General features: G+C 32.1%; 1 protein-coding gene across 1 annotated transcript; it reads left to right on the forward strand.

Moving 5' to 3' along the window:
* The first annotated feature begins 928 nt into the window (after positions 1-928).
* On the forward strand, positions 929-13,447 carry LOC145327865 (dynein axonemal light chain 4-like). The gene is made up of 4 exons (XM_080171401.1): positions 929-963; positions 7,839-7,892; positions 11,060-11,143; positions 13,073-13,447. The coding sequence occupies exons 1-4, from the start codon at positions 943-945 to the stop codon at positions 13,157-13,159; spliced, it is 246 nt and encodes an 81-aa protein (XP_080027527.1). The 5' UTR covers positions 929-942; the 3' UTR covers positions 13,160-13,447.
* Positions 13,448-18,470: the final 5,023 nt, after the last annotated feature.

Here is an 18,470-nt window from a genome sequence, read left to right on the forward strand (position 1 = left end):
GTTAGAACTAAAGTCTATAAACTTGTTCTACGATTCGTTAGTTAAAACTTGATAATTCAAATTGAATCCTGATTTGGTTGTACAAAGTAACAATGTCCAAATTTTTTCATTAATATAGTTTTAAAAGCTATTGATCTACCTCAACCCAGGGCTACTTTATCAAACTAACATCTTTGCACAGGCCAAAAATATATATTTTTTTTAAAACTAAGGTTTTCGTTCTCAAACGTTATGTAAAGGAAAAATAACAGTAATTAGTACATTCAAAAGATTTTTGATATATTAGTTAGACATTAAATGTTTATTTTTTATCGAATAAATTGTAAAAATGCATTGCTTCTTAGAAAAGAGGGACCAAAATAAAGTTAAAAATTAAATTTTAAAAATTAATATTTGTCAAAAAAAAACACACCTATTTTTGAGATTTTTAACAAATTTACACTCATGCTACATATCTATGAATGGACTAATAGCTTTAATTCTAGTCTGCATAAGGAATAATTTTGTTTATAATTGATTTTTTAGATCCCTAATTTAAATTGTTCTTTAAGTAAATTTTGTATTTTTCTGAATATATTTTTTTAATACACGCAACCTCGTATTAACTAAAAATAAATCTACGAAAATATTTGATAAGCAATTTAAACTGTTTTATTTTTTAGGTCGAAAGATTGTTTACTCTTATGGGTAAGTTATAAACATTTAAAATATTTATTTTTGGATGGTGGTGGTACTCTCCCCCAAAATAAGTATGAAACTTCCAAGGATCTATGAGAAGCTACACTGAAAAGGAGAACCCTATCGGTTCAGCGGTTAGCAAGATACTCTCTGCAGACAGACAGATATATGTACTTAGATCCTGTTACTTTATTATAAGGATAATAAATATTTTGTAATTCATTTGAACTTTTTTTATTTTCTAGGTTTATACGAAGATCAGACATGCCTGTAAAAATGAAAAAGGTTTGCTATGTTAAAAGTATTTTTATCTTCCATGGTGGAAGAGGGAAGTGGGCGTGGTTCTTTTCCGGTATAAAAGACCTTAATTTTGTAAGTAAAAAAGGATCGAAAAACAAAAGTTTAAAAGTAAAGAAAGAAAAAAAATTTTAATTGAAAATGTTATTATTATCTGCTAATCGGGTGTTAGGTCACATACTTTTGTCTACGGATAGGCAAAAGAAATATTACTTAGATTAAAATAGCGGAGATAAATCAAACTCTAGTCCTACGAGAGAAAAAAATGATTATTTTGAAGATAAAATTAGTCTGAGTTGAGACAAAACTCTTTCTAACCTTCATCTAGATTCAGGAACTAAAGTAATTGGAATATTATAAAATCCTTATAATAAAGTAACAGGATGTCTATGTGTAATTGTGTGTTTGTCTGTGTGTTTCTGTGTGCGTTTGTATGTTTGTACCGAAGGATCTCGCTTACTGCTTCTCATCATAGGTCCCGGGATGGTTTATAACTATTTTGGGGGAGGGTACCGGGTACCCTCCCCAGAGAAATCGACAAAAATAAAAATATAAAAAAATAAACACCGCCCTGCAGACATTTTTTGCAATTAGCTAAGAACATAACTAACACCATCTATCGGCGAAAAAAATATTTTTGGTAATTAGGGGCGTAGCCGCTAGTAATAACTAATTACTATTATTATTATTTGATTCTTTATTTGTCTTAACTATATACATAAAAAGTTAACATATGAATTATAAGAGTTATTATAACAATATTAAATAAGGACTAATCCAAGATATTCTCTTATAGAAAGTGTAAGTTCATTGTAAAGCAGAAGTAAGCAATACAAAGAAAGAAATTTTGCCGTTTAACATAAAAAGTGTACATTTAAATTAGGTCAATACTAATTCAACATAATATCTTCTCAAAATATGTCCAATTTATACAAAAAAAATAAAACTTCAGTAAGTTCCAGAAAGAAAAATAATCGTCATCGAGAAGTAAAATATAATATTCATGATAAAAATATTAGGTCAATAGGTACTAATCCTTAATATAAAAATGTGTATAATGGATACACAGCTGAACTTAAAATTGCTAAGGAGGGATAAATAAGTGTGGCCTGTTAAATGAAAACTGCAGAATGCTTTAATGGGCAGATCACCAAAAGCTCCACCTCAAGATTATTGTTAAGGTTGTATACTGACCCTCTATTGGATGAGGTAATTTTTCTTGAAGGTCTAAACGTCACCATATGAAAAACAGGCTTAAATTCATATGGTTAAAGTTAAGAATCACAAGAAATAATTATCCTCGGGATCATTCTTTTTTTACTACACTTTATTTATCAATACCCACCTGTAGATTTTACAGGTGAGATGAAGTTGAGGTGAAATACTTAAGTGTGTCTAACGATTTGGTGTGTTTGTTGTAAGTGTAGAGTATAGTATATATATATTACATACGAATTTAAATAAACAAACACTTTTTAAAAATGCCCTCATTTGCAGGTAGTTTTCTTTCTATACTCAAAACATGACATTTATCCCGGGTCAAATTGAAATGTTGTTAATTTTTCATATCCTAATTTATAATTTTTGTTTTTAAACAAAAATTTTCTTTGAAAGGAAATAAATTCAAGTAGATTTGAATTTAATGGAAGCTTTTTTTTCAGTCTTGACTGAAAGATAAAAAATAACACAAGTGTAATTTCAATATTAACTACATTAATAATATTACTGGTGAGCGTTTTTGGGACTCCTAATAACAGCCAGCTTGAGTCGAAATTAAATTCCATATTCTGTAGAAATTCTGTGAAGTAGTTTGTTGTAAAGTTTGTGGTGACGGGACAGTCCAGAAAAAAGTGTTGTGTTGTTTCTCTCGGTGCGGGTAGATTCCGGTCAAGCTTACAAAGTGTACATTCTGGAGATTCTAGCCTAAAATTTGAGATATTAGCGTTAAAATAGTTATAATTGTTTATGGACCTAAATGCAAATTCTCGGATATTTATTGGTAAGAAGGAAAAAGTCCATACTTTATGCCATTTACGCTCTCTCTCTATGTCAAATTCTCTTATTTTCGCCCAGTTATACCTATTTAAGTAAGACTTACACTTTTCTATCCTCTGATCATCATTTGATAAGAAGTAACGAAAATGTTTTGACTTTACTTTTGGCTTTAAAAAAAGTGAACTGATTTTAGTTTGGGGTTTTGAAAGTTTACACCTATATAAAGCAATATTGTGCTGAACAAATCCTCGAAGTCTTAAAAATTCCATGTAATTGAAGTTGACCTTTGATTTGATGTTAAAGTTTCTATAATCTAGACATATATTATCAATATTTAACAGGTCTCCAAAACAAATTGACTTAATATAATTTTTATAGCGTACCCATGTTGTTTCTGTAAAAATTGCCCTGCTTACAATTTGTTTTTCACTATTACAAAAGAAATTATTTTTAAAAATTCTCATATCTTTTATATTATCATGGTTTAGCCAAAATGAATTTGAAAATATTATATATGATTCAATAATTCTAGATAAAATAGGATTAATATTCTTATCTAATTTTTCATTGAAATAAAATGGATCATTTGCTTGACATCTAGTATTTTTTATTTCTAAATAACTAAATAACTAATTACTTCCAAGATGATTTAAGCTAGGAGAAGATATGGAAACCATCCTCAATGACGACAAAGAGGCAGGGGGTGGAGGGTGCTAGGGTGTTTCCCCAAAAAATTTAATTACCCCTCCATTAAGATTTTGTTTCAATCCCCCACCCCTCCCCCCCAAAAAAAAAAAAAAAAATAGTTGACCACCTAGAACCTTCTAAATTCAAGTTTTAAGTCTCCAAACATTTGATGAAATCATACCTAACCTAAACTATCTTTTTTATAGATAATCTTTCTATCACATAGGTTAACCTATCAAAAAGGTTAGGTATACATATTACTTTTTCAGGGAGGGGGGGGGGGGTTGGTACATTCAGGGATAAGGGATGGGAAACGTAAGAAAATATTATTCCAGGCCTATTTTCCAACTAGGCCTAAAAAACTAGTTTTGGGATGACGCAGTAGTTAGATTTGAAAACCATGAACAATGATGAAATAGCTATTATATGAACGCAAAGAAAAAAAGTATAGAATAGAATTCAGGTAGTTGATTTCACCTATCATAAAATATAATAAAAACTTTTCAAAGAACCAATATGTTAGTGGCTTTAAGTAGAATCCCGTTATTACTTCGCCAACCCCCCCCCCCCCATTTAAAAAAAGTTTTTTTTGAGATGGTTAAATCTGATTTATTTTCAAACATTTTAAGGGGGGATCTACTTCACCCCAAAATTTGTATATAGAAATAAACACCGCTTTAGCTCCCCAGCTTTAATAAATAAATTAAGTAGAATTGAATAAGTACATGGGTAACATTCTATCAACTAATTGTTCCATAGCAAACATATAAATTAAGAATTTAAAAAAAAGATTTATTTTACGTTAAATATTAACAGAAAAGTTCAATTAAGTGTGCAATAATTTTTACCAAAATTAATGAAATTTTTTTTTTAACAAAACACAGTACACTTTTATTTACATATTGAATTAACTAGTTTTGTATTTGTGATCATTTAGATGGGTTATCAATTCCACATGGAATGTAACTTTTAAATTGTCTAAAGACATGAGTTTTTCACATTGTTCTAAAGTATAAAATGTTGAATCCTACTCAGTCTTCAAAAAACGATCTCTCAATTTATGTTTTGCTATATGGACATTTATTAATGTGTAAATTTAATAATAAGTTGATGTGATTGAACGTCATATATATTGTTGTCAATCTGATAGCAGAAAGTTTCCATTATTGTCTTTCTAATAGCAGAAATTTATGTTTGGTTGAATTAATTTAGCCAATAATGAACTGGGGAACGCGTTTGTTATTAATTAATTGGTTAATGCTAAAAGCAAGTTTCAGGCTATTGGATATTGGCCTACAGCCAATGAGGAACTGGGGGAAATGAGTTGATTTTATAGGCAAAAAAGAAAAGTTGCCCCATCACTTTTAAAAGGAGGCTGAGACCTAATTTTCGGTCAGGTTTCCCATCCCTTATCCCTGGGTACATTGGATTATAGATTACAGTTTTAGACCGTTGCTTCAAAAGACCTAATCCTTAAAAAAAGGCGTTATACGACAAAATACAAAGGTTGGTACAGACAAAGAGAGTCCAAACTTTTCCACCAATAGTTCCACCAACAGAAGGGGTAATTTTGTCAATTGTAATTGGAGGTGTACATACATTTATCCCTGGTTTTCTGTTAAAACTGTATAAAGAGAAAGAATGTAACTAATTAAGAATTTGTAAATGAAGAGATTCTCATTAATTATCTCCAAACCAGGGAGCTAAAGGGATAAGACAATGGCCGAAAAATTGATGAAACACAAAATTACCCTATGACCTATCTTTAGATTACAATCAGATTTGAAACTCTTGGACACTCAACTTATTAAACATACCAATCAAAATTCAATAAAAGTCCTCAAAGAACTCAAGCCAACGAATAAGAAAATGGCATTAACCCTTAACGGTCTGTATGTGAAAGATAAAGAGCCCAAACTGCTTGACTTTTTAAGTGTGGTTATGATACATAACTGAGAGTTTGATCACTTTGATTGTTTTGAATATCTCCATCCTGACGGGCATAGGATGCCAGCAAACCTGGCAGGGTCATCCAGGAAAAGAGCAAAACTATTTTTTGACTTAAACAAAGCATTTTATCTTACCAAAATACTAAAATATCCTCTAGTAGTACATCCTCATATCCTCCAGGTCTCCAGAAATCTTTAAAAGGCTCCTGTGGCCGCAATTTTTGACTTAGAGACTTCAAATTTTAACCTTAAGCCTTTCTGACATGTCTACATAATGTATTAAAATTTCATAAAGATCCACCGCCGTTTTCCCGCCGACTGCGGCGGCTGGCAGCTGCCAAGTACAGCTGCGGCCGCTGAAATTATATTTTGATATTTCAAATATAAAATTTACATAAAGATAAGCATTTTCTGCAAAAAAATTTTATTCTAGCTTCAAAAATAAAAAAATTACAGCCGTTTGAAATTTATAAGTAAAAACGGACCTAAAAACAAAGGTTGTTAAGTAAAAGGGTAAAGGAAGCGAAAATTGACCTTGACTTACTTAAGGTCGGATATTCATCATAACACAGGGGACTTGCACAAAATTTTTTAGCCCTCTAGCTCTAATAGGAACTGAGATAATAAGGGGGGGCGTTGAACGCCCCCCCCCCCCCCCCCCCCGACTGATTAAGGTGCAACAAGGGCCCCGACTGTAAGGGGTTAAAAAAGGACTAGAGCAATAAACAGCCCAATGTTCCCTTAATCCCAGCTCCAAACTCACTCACTCACTCACACACTAAATAAACTTTTCTCATTTTCTTGTCATCAAAAACAGAAGAAATCGAATCTAAAAATAATTTATTGAAGGGTTTTCTAATATTGTGGTCGCTTAATTTACCTATAAATAAATTTAAAAGACAAATGAAAATCTAAGTAAAAATATAAGGACCTGAAAGATCAGGACCTGTAGGATATTTTATTTTTATTTTTGCACTTCAGCCATTTTTAAGTAAAAATAAATTTTACCTGGATGGCCATATTATGTTACTGGCTATCTGTCCCCACCAAGATAATGATATTCAAAAAATTTCAATTCTCATAAATGTGTTTCATTTGATAAGTCTACTTTTTGCACTAAGTAGAACGGGCTGGGGTTGGGGGGCGTTTAAGGACCTCTACTCTCCCCTTCCCCGACCCTTAAAGATTAATGATAATAATATTAATGTTTATTAGGTGCTGCCAGGTAACTTAGGAGATAGCACATTCAATACTCTAAATTGCTGCTATCCATTGATGATAATTTAGAGTTTTCATCAGGGAGTAAGAGAGGGGACAATGGGCAATTAATTCAATTTAAGAGTTTTTGAAGAAAGGCCATGAAAAGATCCAAGAAAAAAAGCAATCATTTGAAAATAAGATTACCAGTATTACAGACTGACATAACATTCTGTAATTAATTACTAGAAATATCTCCCTGGATCTCTTCAGATGACAGGGAAAGAGAAAAGAGATTTGGGGGCAAGTGATGTGAACACGGAAAAAAGGGGCAGGCAGGCGTGTAGCTGGATGGGCAAGTATATGACCCGCACGCCTTCCTGCCCCTTTTTATCCTGTTTATTTCCCCCACCTCCCTTCTCCATTTCCTTTTCGCGTCTACTTTTAAAAAGGAGGTGGGGATGAAGGGAGTGAAATATAGTATGGGAGGGGGGCTAAATTCTTGCACATTCCCTTTAAGCCAGTCCCCAAAGTCTGAGACTCCTAAAGATTGAATATTCGATCCATTGTCCCCTCCCTTACTCCCTGGTTTTCATTAAGTTATTATTTTAATTTAAATTTTCGGTTTTACAACTATTCCATTTAAATAATTTTTTTGCGTATTTTCAATTTAGCAACTATTTTATCTATTTATCGAATTTTTAGAAGAATATTATGAAATTCTAGGAAGCGTGGCTTTAATAAATGTATAAGGAAATATGTATAATCCAGACATCTACTTGTTTCCAGGGGCGCGGGCCTTTTTCGTCAGCTAGCAAATTGATTTCAGCTCTTTTGTAGCAACATGGCTATTGTCTGATATTGAAAGACTTAAATAAAAGTCGGCAGAGGGTCCCCACCCTTTGGACAAACAGAAATGTAGTTAACCCCTTCAATGTTACTTCGTGCTTTGAGCAAAAAAAGGCAATAAAACTGTGTTTTTAAAAAGGATAGCTGCACTGCCTATATGGACTGATAATTGTCCTTGTTATTTAGGATATTCAAGAAATTTGTGTGAGTAACCTGGAAAAACATTCCAATAACGCAGAGGTAAATTTTATATCAAATATCCCACTCAATTTTATTTTTCCCCAAAGTGGCCACAAAATGAACAATAACCGAGGTTGTAAATAGGTCAGTCTGCAACATAAATGATTTTTAAGGTATAGCCCCTCTTAAGGGGCGATTTGTCGTATTTTCAAAATGGCTTTTGATAAGTTATTTTAGGTTATGTTAGGTTATATTAGGTTAAGTGATTGCCCCGCAGGGTTACAGCCCTCTGCAGTGGCTAGAAATAGGAGAAAAGCTACTGTGAAAAAATGAAGAAACGAACCTTAAGTGGACTATACCCGATTTGTGTCATTAAGCCTTTTATAAAAGTGGCATATTTAGAGAATGTTTGACTGTCTTTATGTCTTCTTGAAGAACCCCCCCCCCCTCCCACCCATCTTTAAAAAATTAAAGATTCTCTAATGCGCTAATCATCCTATTATATAAAATAGAAGTCCTATTTTTGTCTGTAGCGAAGGATCTCGACATGGTTCTCCTTAACAGTGAAGCTTTAAATAGCTCCTGAGATGGTTTTAGGATATTTCATTTTTGAGATAAGTCTGGGTATGGTTTTAGGCTTTAAAAGGCTCCTGAGATAGTTTTAGGTTATTTTATTTTTAAGATAAGGGTATGGTTTTAGGCTATTTTCATCCCTTCCATTTGAGTACATAGTCCCTAGATGCTAGGGGCGCATATATATATAATAGTAAATGTTTCTTTTAAGCAACTTTTTTATCAATCTTGTCTTTTATGATTTTTAAAAATTTTGATAATTTTTTTATTACAATCTTGTGCATTTTTACAAAAGTTTTACCCTATTCCCATTAATCAAAGACCCAAATAATTAGATGCTAGGGACTGAGCCGCTTATATTGAATATAAAAATAATGAATTTATTCTTAATAAAGTAAAATAATGGGTCTTATTGTTCTGGTCAATGAGAGTTTATTATGGATTATTGGAGCACTATGCGTTTTAAACCTTTATCGCTTTGAAAACTTGAGCTTTTATTGACATTTATTACCTATATAGATCTGACATAGATCTTGAAGCAATAAGGCAGGCCGTTTTGTAAATGTTAGAAATTGGAAGATTCTAATAAATGAAAGTTGTAGCAAATATAGGTATTAGATAAGGAACAATATGTCTAATAACTGTGTCTAGCTATTATCATATCAAATATTAATAACCTTCATTCATACAATATAAGGAAAAGAAAATGATAAGATAGAGGGATAAGGATAAATATTGTGAATTTTGTGTCCTGAAGGATCTTGTTAACCGCTCAACCGATATGGTTATACTTTACTATGTAGCTTCTCATTGGTCCTGAAAATTTTTATAACTATTTTGGGGGAGGATATCAACACCCTCACAAGATAAATCACCAATATTTTTTTAAAATATATTATTTCAAGTATTTACAATCAGTGACTAAAAAATGAGATTAAAATGATAAAATGTACCTGAACTATAATGTCCAATCTAACGTTTTTAAAGTTAAGAAGTGCTGGAAAGTTTCAAGTGTGACGTCATGAAAATGCGTCTCAAACGGTTACATGTTTTTTATAGTATTTAGCCTTCTTGGGGTAACGGGATAGTTGGTACGCGTCTTTTTTATTAATATTCTGTCTAATTAGGTGGGATGAGAGAAGAAGTGGGAAAGGAAACCACCCCCCCCAAAAAAAGAGATGGATTAAACGTATTTTTATGACGTCACATTTGACAATTCCCGGCGAATCTATCTTCTTGAAGGCATTTCAAACTGGTAAATTTTCTTATCTGTTTACCCCTGAAAGAAAAGAAATGGTTAATGAAAAAAATTCTTTTTATTTAGCCAGAGAAAAATATTCTATTATCTTCTTTATATGCTGGTATTAACACAAAATAACCAATTTTCAGATAAATTGTAAACAATTTTGAAATGCAATTTGAAAACTGTTAAAGTAGAATTTAAAGTGAAGAAACTATTTTTGATGATGTATTGAAGTTTGAAATTTTACATGTTTTAATGATGGTGGAGCGTTTTAATTCTCTTCTTTAGGGAATCTTCATGTAAATTTCAAACTTCAATAAAAATATATTTGTTTAATTTAGTTTACTATAAAAATTTTCAAGTTAACTTTCAAAATTCTTTATTAACGACGCCACTCTGCATGTTATTTAGATCTTTTAAGCTTCAGACAAAAAAAAATGCATACTTTAGGTTATAAATATACATTGTTTATTATTTAGATTTAATAATTTTGCTTTGTTGCATAAATACTTTGCAATTTGTATTATAAGTGCTTTTCATTCATTTTCTTTTTATTAATAATAACATATTTCATGTTGGTTGGATAATTAATTCAATATAATTTAATTTTCTTTTTGACGATGATTAATTTTAGCAATGTAATCTATTCATTTTTATGTGTATTTTTTACACTATTTGTACTTTGGTTTTTATTTAGTCCTGAGTATAATACTAGCGGCCACGCTCCTAGGCCTCCAGAGTATAATACTAGCAGCCACGCTCCTAGGCCTCCAGAGTATAATACCAGCGGCCACGCTCCTAGGCCTCCAGAGGCACTTGTGGAGGGGGAAGTTGAATTCGAAAATTTTTTATTTTAGATGTACAAAAAAAAAGTAAAAAAAAGGTTGGGACTTTTTTAGAGGCAATTGCTCTGGGGCGAATAGTACCCTCCCTCAAAATAGTTTTATATCTTCCCAGGACCTATGAGAAGCTACCCTGTAAAGAAGAACTTCATCTTTTCAGCGGTTAGCGAGATCCTTGGGTACAGACAGACAGACATACAGACAAAGATTCTGTTACTTTTTTATAAGGATTTGTATATTTTAAAGTATTATATAACTAAACTTAAATGAAGCTTCGTATTATAGACAGCTTTCCGAACCTAAAGAAAAATTTAATTCTTTGGGCCAAGCCACAAAACAGGGGTTTATTTATCATTTTTATTTTATTATTCGTGGAAAATACGAAACATGATATTCAAGTGTTGCTCTGCTGATCCTTTTCTAAGCCAGCAGAAATGAACTGTATTACAAGTAGGGTTGGACCGGATATCCGGCCATTTTTATTATCTGGCCGGAAATTGAAACTATCCGGCACAACCCTAATTACAAGCTAATATAAAAAAAATATTTTATAATTTTTACTATTTTAGTGTGCAAAAGTGATAAAAGAAACTCTTGACAAAAAATTTGGAGGAGATGGTTTCTGGAATGTCGTCGTTGGTGAAGGATTTGAGGTATTATGATATAGGTAGATACACATATGGAGTTCTACATTTTTATATTCATTTGTAAATGTTTCGCTATTATTATCCATACTTATTCAAATCAGGTGTCAGCCAATTAATTCCATTTGAAATTGCCGAAAATTAAATATTTTCTTGGAGTAAAGTAGAAGTGAAACTTGATATTTGGTGTAACTTGAAAGAGAAGTAGGTAAGAAGGGGGGGGGGGAGGGAATTGTTTGTCAGAATTACATTCCCTTTTCCCTGATATCTGCTCTAATATTCACTTGACCGCTTGTACGACAGTTAATTTGTTTTGCTTCGCAACATATGGAAGTTTTTATCCTGCTTCCTAATACGTACGTACTGCGCATTTTAATGTTTAAAGAAAAAAATGTGTCTGTCAATAATGATTAAAAACTTAATTTCCCTTTTACTTCCTTCCTTGAAAAATTTGTACTTTACAATCAGAAAATATTGCAAAAAAAGTGGTAAAACACAAATATGCAAGTTTTAGTCAAATAAAACAATTATTGTAACTAAATAAGCGTGAGAAAAAATGTATGCTTTTTTAATAGACCACTTTTATGTATTTTTTCAATTTAAAAATATAGCAAAAAAAGTGGTAAAACACAAATATGCAACTTTTATTCAAATAAAACAATTATTTCATGGAGATTTAAAATGCGACCACTTAAAAATGTATTTCATTAATAAAAAATATGCAAAGACGACATTCAAGTCCTTTCCACTTATTATCTCAGTTGCTTTTAGTGCTAGAGGGCTAAATATTTTTGTGCATTTCCTGAATTTAATAATGAATTTCCGACTATAAATCAGTCAAAGTCATATTTCGCTTCCTTACCCTTTATTTACCAACCTTTTACCAACGACCAGAAGTACAATTGTAGAGCTATTTGTAAATGAGAGTAAAAAAATTATTGAATGAGAACTATTGCTTCATGGTGCTCCTATAAAAGGCCTTGAGTAGTAGAATCAGGAACTTTTGTACGTTTCAAAATATCTCGTTCCTAGCCTTAGAAATTACTAAAAAAAAACACACCATTTTTAAAGGTTTATTGAGAATTTCCAATTTGTAGAGGTTTTATAAGGTTTTCTCAGGCTAGAAACGAGATTTTTTGAAATGGTCTCAGAAAAAAAATGTCCAAAATCGACCCACCCTAACGTACTCATTACTCAGCATGAGTATAGAAAATGTTCTTCTATAATACAAAGTAGAATGATGTCTATCCGTCCGTCTGTCTGTCCGTCTGTCTGTCCGTCTGTCTGTCCGTCTGTCTGTCCGTCTGTCTGTCCGTCTGTATGTCTGTCCGTCTGTCTGTCCGTCTGTCTGTCCGTCTGTCCGTCTGTCCGTCTGTCTGTCTGTCTGTCTGTCTGTCCGTCTGTCTGTCCGTCTGTCTGTCCGTCTGTCTGTCTGTCTGTCCGTCTGTCCCTTAAGATCTCGGTAACCACTGAACCGATCAGATTATACTGGTGGTTTTAGGCTATTTTCTTTCCCCAAAAAAAACAAAAATCCCCCCGCCATTTTTTTAAATTATTTGAATAGTGGTGGAGTGGAAGATCTCCAGGTAGTAAAAGATGTAATTATACCTTATGGGGCAAATCCCCTAGAGACTAGGGGCGAAGCCGCTAGTGAATTGTATATAGGAGCTCAGAAAATCACGTTTTATCCCAAATGTTTTAGACAGACGGGCAGACATGCAGACGTTTTTTTCGAACTACGGCATAGCTTTGCTCAGGAATAAATTATAGCCACAAGCGAAATAAAACTGAAATAATATTTGGGGAGCAGATAAATAAATTCTATTAAGTGTTACCTCCCAATTACAGCTGAAAATCGCGTATAGGTTTCGTGATTTTTCAAATTAATTTCGTTGATAGTCAAAGCTGAGCTATGTTATATACTTTTTCTTACTTCAGGTAAATTGTACGTATGATTTGGAGAGTATGATGACCTTATATTTTGCTGGCACCACGGCTGTCTTCATCTGGAGATGTTCTTCCTGATTAAATATTTATTTATAGCTTCGTATTATAGTCGAATTTCCGCGGATAATAAAATGAATATTAGCCCTTAGGGACAAAAGGCTCGGGCTTAATAAAACTGGTTATGATTTAATGATTTTTATATTAGAATTCGTGGAAATTGTCTGTAATATGATGCTATACATGATTTTTAAGTATAGCTAAAAATCGGTTCAAATCCAACGGATATTAATCGGTTTCAAAGCCATACTGGAAAAATAATATACCTATGATTCTATTAAAAGGATTCATAGCGCTATCCCACAAAATACCATCTTGAACAACCCACCCACCCCCCCTCTTATTTTGAAATATGTCGAAAATAATTTGTAATGGGTATTTCCTTGCTTATTACTTTAGGTTAGGTTATGTTATATTGGTCACTGGAACACTCCGCAGGGTTAGAGCCCCCCGCAGGTGTTGGGTATAATATTTTCATTTAAAAAATTAAGAAGGAGGGGGGTACCAGTGCTCAACCGTTCACTTGTGGGAAAGCTCCGGATTCTTAAATATAAAAGTTTATAATTAAATATTTAATAGTTATTTCTCGCATCGTATTATAAACGGCTTTCCGCGGATATAGAATGTACATTTTTATATTCGTAGAAAGCTGGATATAATACGATGCTAGACATGTTTTTTTTTTGTATTGATGAGAACCGGTTCCGATCCACCGGATTCGAATAAATACGAGATTTTTTTTTATTTCCAACATTTTTCTTTTCCAATCCAGTTATTTGGCCAGTTTGCCATATTTTCAAATATATCATAGAGGGGTCAAAATGTCATTTTCTTTAATATAATCAATATGCACAAATCTACCTGAAATCGATCATTATCTTTATTATTGACTAAAAAAAGATTATTTTATACATTTCATGTAACAACCAAATTTTATGTTTTTAATTTAAACGTGATTATTTTTTTGTATCTGATCTATCAATATTTATATGCAAAAAAATAATAAAATTAAAATATCACATTAATCATATTGCTTAGTTATTTTATCTATGACTAGCGGTTTCGCCCCTAGAGGCCTCTAGTGGCACTTTAAATGTTTTTGTTTGTTTAAGTTTACGATAATTCTTTATTTTACGGATACCTCTTAAACTGTTTTTAACCTATTTTTTTATCATATATCAAAAATATACTATGACACCAGTAGAATCAGACTGCAGAGCCCAAATTTGAAATAAGTCCCCAATAAACTTTTTTTGGGGGATTTAAAAATCAATTTTATATGTTGCTGTGATCATTTTGATGGAAGCAAAAGCATTTTTTAGTTTGGGGTTAAATTGTTTCTTACAGAACAATTTGATGTGATTCAGACTATATCAATACAATAATAAAAACTCTACTCTGTTCGATGCAAATAATTTTTTTCTAAAACAATAATTTAGATAGAAGAAATTTAACATTAAAATAAAACATATTATTCTGAAGTCTGAACCAATTAGAAGCCTTGTTTCATTTCAGTTTTTTATAATTCAAAAAAGAGTGTTTTCACAAAGTGACTTATTTCCAATGTAGTTAAATAATTTTTATTTAATTAAAATGAAAAGAATGAAAACTATACACATAAAAGATACATGCTTTTTAAAAATATTTAAAAAAATAAGTTTGAATAATCTTATATTTTATCATATTTGTATATGTGACAAAAAAAAATTTGTTGTATTGCGTAAACGTTTGTTGTCATCATCTTTCACTATTCAACCCTTTACAGCCAATTTTTTTGTGTTTTAAATAAGTGATGGAAAACAAGCACGATAAAGTTAATTCATTGATATATTGTAAAGAATTAAGTTTTTAATGAATTAATTTAGATGAAATCAAAAGGCCTAATTTTACTCTATACCAGAATACTATATATATGAAGCAAAACACTCTAAAAGCTACGAATTTTACCCAAATAAAAAAAGACCTTTTGCTCTGATCAAAAAAGACCACAGCAACAGTAAAATTAATTTTTAAATCCCCTCAAAAAAGTTTATTGGGGACTTAATTCAAATTTAGGCTCTGCAGTTTAATTCTACTGGTGTCATAGTATATTTTTGATATATGTTTTAAAAATAGGTTAAAAACAGTTTAATGTTACGTTGAAGTCTCCCAGATTTTAAGAAAATTTTAAATTTTTTTGTCATTTCTTTTGGGAGGGTGGTAGTACCCTCCCCCAAAATAGTTAAAAACCTTCCCAGGACATATGAGAATCTACCCTGTTAAGGAGAACCCGATCGGTTCAGCGGTTAGCGAGATCCTTCGGTACAGACACACAGACAGACAAACATCCTGTTACTTTAGTATAAGGATTATAATCATATCTATAATACAAAGTAGAACGATGTCTGTTAGATTGTTTGTCTGTCTGTTTGTTTGTAGCGAGGGATCTCGCTAACCGCTGAACCGATCGGGTTCTCCTTTACATGGTAGCTTCCCAGCTTTTAATTAATACCATAAAAAAACCTAGTTTTTACCACTTTTACGGTAAAAACACTTTTTGTGGTATTTTCTCACGGTTTTTACCAGCTTTTTTTACCACAATTATCGGTAAAATTTTACCAGATTTCCGGTAAAATATTACCATTTTAGGACGCAAATTTATACCAGATTTTGACCAATTTTTACCACTTTTTTGGTAAAATCTTACCGCAAATTTCTGTAAGATTTTACCGAAAAAGTGGTAAAACTGTTCAACACCTGGTAATATTTTTGCCCTAAATTGGTAAAATTTTACCGGAAATAGGGTAAAAATTGACCAAAAATTGACCAAAAATTGTGGTAAAAACGGGTGGTAAAAATCATGAGAGAGTGGTAAAAAACGACTGACCCTAATTATAGAAAAACATCGCTTGTATAAATCGCAAAAATTAAAAAAAAATTGTTTTCATTTTTATCTTTATTGATTGAAACAACATCTTAAACATATTTTTTTACATAATGATTTACATAGGTACGATACTACTATATAGGTATATATTCACAGAAATTTTCTAAATTAGTCTAATTAGACGTGGTTTAAATGACCAAAATATTACATAGTTTTATTAAGATACTATAACTGCATGTTTAATCGGTTTAAGCTGAGAAATTAACTCAAATTATACATAGGTTTATTAAGATATACTATAACTGTTTGTTTAATGGAGGTTTAAGCTGAGATCTGGATTCTAATTGTACTTTATACTAGAACATTTTTATACACAAGAAATAAATATATTACGAAGTTACTTTCTAATATTTTCAATTTTCAAAAATTTGCTATAGGAATAGCGGTTTCAAATAATATTATGAATATTCTCATCGTCAGAACAAAACTGTCAAAACTGTCATATAGATTAATGTACGTACAAATTAAAGGTGGTTAAACATATTTTTGACTCTTGATATATATCACTTTTTTATCACAAATAGTTTTAACGCGTATGCATATGATCTGACTGGAAGGAAGGATACTATTATATATCAGCTTACTTTTGTCCTTCTTTCCTCTCCTTTTGCCTCTTGTGAAAAAATACGCGGCACGCATCACACAACCAAGTGCATTCTATCAGTCTTGTGTTCGTTGGCAGCTCGCTTCGGGGACTGCGTAATTGGGCGCAGGTCTGGATTTTCCCCGGTGTTGATGTTCTCTTTCGCCTGCTCAGTTTTGATGCTGGCGGGATTGTAGGAGGGGGTGGTTCATACATCTGCTGCTCATCATCTGACACTCGATACACTGAAATTAAAATATTTTTTAAAATTATTTTTTTGTACAAAAAAATAGTTCAATTTTACAATAGTTTTTTTTTCTAGCCTAACCTAACCTAACCTAACCTAGTGTATTAATAGAAAGAGTAATATTTCTAGTTTTAGCCTAACCTAGCCTACCTAACCTAACTTAACCTAACTTAACCTAACCTAACCTAACCTAGTGTAATAATACAATGTATTACGGTATTTTCTTAGTGCCTAGTACAGAAATGTTTCACTATATGCTTTGGGCACAGTCGCTAGTATAAATATTGTACTATACCTGGGGACACTGGTCCTGGATTCTTTATGTTCTCATAAACAATATCAAAATCAGGTTTGGGTATTTCCATATCCCTGAAATTAAACAATCTATACTACAAAGTAAAACGATTTTTGTTTGTATGTAGCGAAGGATCTTGCTAACCGCTGAACCGATCGGGTTCTTCCTTTACAGGGAAGATTCTCATGTCACGGAAACTTTTTGGTCTGTAGCGAAATGAGATGAGGTCGACTTTTACCCCTCCCACCTTAGGTACCCCTAGAGGCGTCTTGGGGCGTTTACTCTAGTTCTTGTAATAAATAAAGGATTACGTTGTGTGTCTGTACAGAAAAATCATTTACAACACAGTCGCCAGGATAAAGTAGTAAAAACAATTTTTAAAAAATCTTACTTTGCTGGTGTTTCCATAACAGTGATTTCCTTAACCTCGTTCTCATCCTGTTTTCCTGGAGAGCCAGCTGTTTTGTGCCTGAATTAAACAATATATATATAATAATCTATTTAAATTAAGTAGTAAACTTTTTGGTTAACATTTACCCCTTCCACCTTACCCAGCTAGAGGCGTACTTGCTAGTTCTTTTAATAAATAAAGGAACACGTTGAATTTGTCTTTACAGAAAAATCATTTACAACACTGTCGCCCGGATAAAGTATGAAAAAAGAATATTAAGAGAAATATCTTACTTTGCTTCTCCTTTCATAACAGAGTCTTGTCCGACCTTGTTGTCATCCTGTTTTGCCGGACAGCTCTCTGATTCCTCCCTGAATTAAGCAATCATATTATTTAAATTAAATAGTAAACTTTTTTTGGTCCACATTTACCCCTCCCACCTTACCCCTAGAGGCATACTTGCTAGTTCTTTTAATAAATAAAGGAACACGTTGAATTTGTCTTTACAGAAAAATCATTTACAACACTGTCGCCCGGATAAAGTATGAAAAAAGAATATTAAAAGAAATATCTTACTTTGCTTCTCCTTTCATAACAGAGTCTTGTCCGACCTTGTTGTCATCCTGTTTTGCCGGACAGCTCTCTGATTCCTCCCTGAATTAAGCAATCATATTATTTAAATTAAATAGTAAACTTTTTTTGGTCCACATTTACCCCTCCCACCTTACCCCTAGAGGCATACTTGCTAGTTCTTTTAATAAATAAAGGAACACGTTGAATTTGTCTTTACAGAAAAATCATTTACAACACTGTCGCCCGGATAAAGTATAAAAAAAGAATATTAAAAGAAATATCTTACTTTGCTTCTCCTTCCATAATAGAGTCTTGTC

Source organism: Acartia tonsa, chromosome 9, assembly GCF_053477335.1.
Source record: "Acartia tonsa isolate MP-2025a chromosome 9, ASM5347733v1, whole genome shotgun sequence".
NCBI lineage: Eukaryota > Metazoa > Arthropoda > Copepoda > Calanoida > Acartiidae > Acartia > Acartia tonsa.

Bases quoted from the DNA above. Each gene is read 5' to 3' on its own strand.
- LOC145327865 (XM_080171401.1), top strand. From the start codon at position 943: ATGCCTGTAAAAATGAAAAAG. The intron at 964-7,838 runs GTTTGCTATGTT...CTTGTTATTTAG, and splicing joins TGCCTGTAAAAATGAAAAAG to GATATTCAAGAAATTTGTGT. The intron at 7,893-11,059 runs GTAAATTTTATA...TTACTATTTTAG, and splicing joins AACATTCCAATAACGCAGAG to TGTGCAAAAGTGATAAAAGA.